The following is a 3,493-nucleotide window of genomic DNA, read 5'->3' as shown; positions in this document are numbered from 1 at the left end:
GCAGATGCCCAAGCATCTGCTGGTAGAAAGACTGGAATATGATAGTCACCTGGGATCCAGTGTCAAGCACTGCTCTACATTCTGTCCCTTTAACCTTTACAGTGACTTCCGCTCGGGGTCCTATCAATCCTGGGGGGATTCGGGCCGCATGGTTCCTTCTAGGGGAGCCTCCGCATCCTGCAGGCCTAGGCGGCTCCCTTCCCAGGCCCTGGGGCCGTTTCCCGGCTTTCCCCAGGTGGTCCTCAGCTTTTGATATACCAGCATGGGATTCTCTGCATTTTGACACCTTGCAGCAATGTGCCCACTCTGGCCACACCGGTAGCAGAAGAATGATTGTCCTTTCCCTTGCTGTCGAAGGGGTGCAGATGTTCTAAACATAGTTCTCTGGACCATGGTAGCAGAGGGTTCCTTGCACCTTGAAGTCTTTGCTGAATCGAGGGTACTCTCTAGTTCAGTCACTTTCTGTGTTAAGGCCTGCACTCGCTGAGTAAGTTCCTCTTGAGGATTCACCATTAGTGCCTTGGGTGTCCGTGTGGATGTTGTGCCAGAGGCTTGGTGTTGCTGCACCTCCCAAACCTCGCCAGTTGCCTGCCTCTTTTCTTCTTCTCAGACCTCTTTTATTAGGCGAGAGTAACTTGGTGGATTATCTTGCCGTTCCCTTAATCGAAGGTGGAGAAGGATTGGGTTCTGATATTGAATTCCTTTCACAATCTGAGCCAATCTAGTCCGGTTCATTTGCTCAACGGCTACTGCTCCCCTCATGATGGCTCTCTGTAATAATTTCTCCAATCTTTGGACATAGGCAGAAACCTTCTCTCCCTTTTGTTGCCTGGCATTGAGGAATTTGCAATAAACATCCTCTGAACCCTCAGTTTTCCCAAAGGCATGGTCCAGGGCCTCTAGGCAGTTCCTCACCTTGACCCCAGGGTTACCGAGTTTCAGGGTGCGAATCACATCTAGAGCTGGCCCCCTGAGACACTCTACCAGTCGCCTTCTCTTTTCAGCCTCAGGCACCGCCCACTCCTGCAGCATCTCTGTGGTGTGCTCCAGCCAGGGTTCAAATGCTTCCTCCCCAGGTATTGGGGTGGGACCCCCAGAAAACAACCTCAGTTTACGATAGGGGCTTGACTCGGGGTGGGGTGGCATGACCTTCCCTAATGCTTGCCCCAAAGCCTTCACCCACTCATCAGGTGAAGGAGCAGTCTCCTGTTGTGGGGCTCTCGGCTTAAGGCCCAACAGACCCGGCATATCAGCCAAAGTTTTTCCCTCTTTCCCCAAAAAGTTTGACATTTTCTTTAAAAACTCTACATCAGCAGTAGGGGCTGGTGAGGGCTGGCTCCCAGTGGTTATTACCTTCCACTCACCATCATCCACTGCTATCGTGCCTGGAACCTGTAGAGGGTCCACAGCCGAGGGCAGCTCACACAATACAGCAAAAGCGCCCTCTTCCCTCACAAAAATGCGCCCACGCATTTTGCACTTACACAAGTACTCAGTGGATGACCTTAAGATAGGTTCTATTGAGCCCTCATCGACTGCCTCCAGCACCCCCGTTACCAGAAGACAGTTCCTGGGGTTAATATTTATCCCCTTGCACCAATCCTTTAACAAGTGTATAGCCATTATACAAACTCTAATTTTTTCCCAATACAACAGATCAAAAACAACAAGGTAATTAGGGGTTTTCCCAATTTAATGGATCACTCAAAATGTGCTTGCGAGGGGTACTGACCTAGGATATCCCGGACGAGCCCCCAAAATGTAACCCTTCTGCCCCTCTGAGTTGGCAGCAACAAGGGCCGGGTTCAGTATCCAGGGGTTCCGTTTCAATAACCCAATTCCAAACCAGCTCGAGCCCCCACCCAGTGACCTGGGAAAATCTTACAAACACCCCTAGGCGCCTCAAAGAGGCAATGCTTCCCCTCTCGCAAGCACAGAGTCTTGGTGTAGCAGAAAAGATTTAATACATGAGATAAACAACAAACACTAAATTGGGAAAAACACCTCTACTAGAGTTCATAGACCAAACCGTGAGCCAAGACCCACCCCAGGAAATTGAGCTGTGTCCTCTTTCCTGGGCTCTTGAGTCCAGCAACCCCCAAATCACCCACAGTCCCAAAAGTCTCTGTCCTGGGTCAGTGCAGCCCCAAAGTTCGAGAGTTTATCTGCAGAGGTCTCCCCCCCCCCAGCCTGGTAGAAAGGGGCACCTTACGTGGTCCGGGGCCAACTGCCCTGCCTCTCCGTGGGTTCTGCTCCCGCCTTCTCCACAAACTGCTGCGCTTTACCAGCCGCTCCACTCTGCTCCTCCAGCCATTCTCAGAAACTGCTCCGCTCCGCCAGCTGCTCTGCTTCACCAGCTGCCCTGTGAGCTGCTCCAGTTGTCCCTGCAAACTGCTCAGCTCTGCTCGCTCTGTGGGCCGCTCCACCCGTTTCACAGCTACTCCGCTCTGCCAGCCGCTCCGCTGCCACCAGCTGTCCCGTGATCCGCTCCAGCCGTCCCCACAAACTGCTCCACTCCACCAACAGCTCTGTTCCACAGTAAAGCTTTGGGCTCCCCACTAGTTAGCACTGTACTCAGTGCTCTCAGCTTAGTGATTTTAGCTTTTTAGTGATTTTTAGCTCTTAGTGATTCCAGCTCATAGTAGGGGAGCCCCAGTGCTAGTGCACTATTAGCCCAAAGTGATTTCAGCTCAGTAACCTGTATCTGGATTCTTAAGGAAATAAAAAATCAACTCTGACATTCCACAGTGGAGAGAGGAGGGGGTGCAACTGGTGCTTCTAGCTCCACAAGGCAACTGCACCACCAGGCACAGATACCTATCCCCCACCTCTCTCAATTCTCTGGGTTTTGGAACCCATGTCCCATGTCTAGCCAATACCACCCAACTGAGGGTGTGCAATTTGTCACCAAGCAATCCCACAGCTTGGGAGTCTGGGATAGGGTGGGCGTACCTATGCAAATACACTCTCTGAACTTCTTTTCACCAGATGTCAGTGTAGAGCTTATCCTGACTCTGCTTACACAAGCCACTGCTAGCTGTAGGAATTTGCTACATGTATTTGCTACCTCTTGCCTGTCGTCTGGCACAGAGGTAGTGAATTGTTACCAGTAGCAGTTACTGATACCTAAGGTTATTCTTATTTGCTGACTTGTCCTAATTTGCTAAAATTTGACAGAAGCGTGGGATGAAAGCATAAAGTCTTCGGCTTCCAAATGACCCTGCCTGGTGTACATATGTATCAATTACCTCTTAATACAGGATTGTAAAAAATAGAATGAGATCATTAAACATAATTTATTTTTAGCTTCATTTGCTGTGCTAACAATGTAGCATCCTGACATTGATACTTATGTCCAAGTGACCTGTGTGTTGAATTCATTTTAGTGGGATGCAGGACATGTGGAGGATAATTTAAATTCTTAATTTCCTTAGGGTTTGCCTTCAATATACTTCTATGCTGGAGCAATCTCTGTCCATTACAGTTCATCAAC

General features: G+C 49.8%; 1 protein-coding gene across 1 annotated transcript; it reads right to left on the bottom strand.

The window, feature by feature from the left end:
• Window positions 1-606: 606 nt before the first annotated feature.
• On the bottom strand, window positions 607-1,473 carry LOC115651159 (paraneoplastic antigen Ma1 homolog). The gene has a single exon (XM_030562121.1). The coding sequence runs from the start codon at window positions 1,471-1,473 to the stop codon at window positions 607-609; it is 867 nt and encodes a 288-aa protein (XP_030417981.1).
• Window positions 1,474-3,493: the final 2,020 nt, after the last annotated feature.

The sequence above is a fragment of the Gopherus evgoodei genome, chromosome 1, assembly GCF_007399415.2.
Source record: "Gopherus evgoodei ecotype Sinaloan lineage chromosome 1, rGopEvg1_v1.p, whole genome shotgun sequence".
Lineage (NCBI taxonomy): Eukaryota > Metazoa > Chordata > Testudines > Testudinidae > Gopherus > Gopherus evgoodei.
This window is presented reverse-complemented; position numbering and strand designations above follow the sequence as displayed.

Bases quoted from the DNA above. Each gene is read 5' to 3' on its own strand.
- LOC115651159 (XM_030562121.1), bottom strand. From the start codon at position 1,473: ATGCGTGGGCGCATTTTTGTGAGGGAAGAGGGCGCTTTTGCTGTATTG.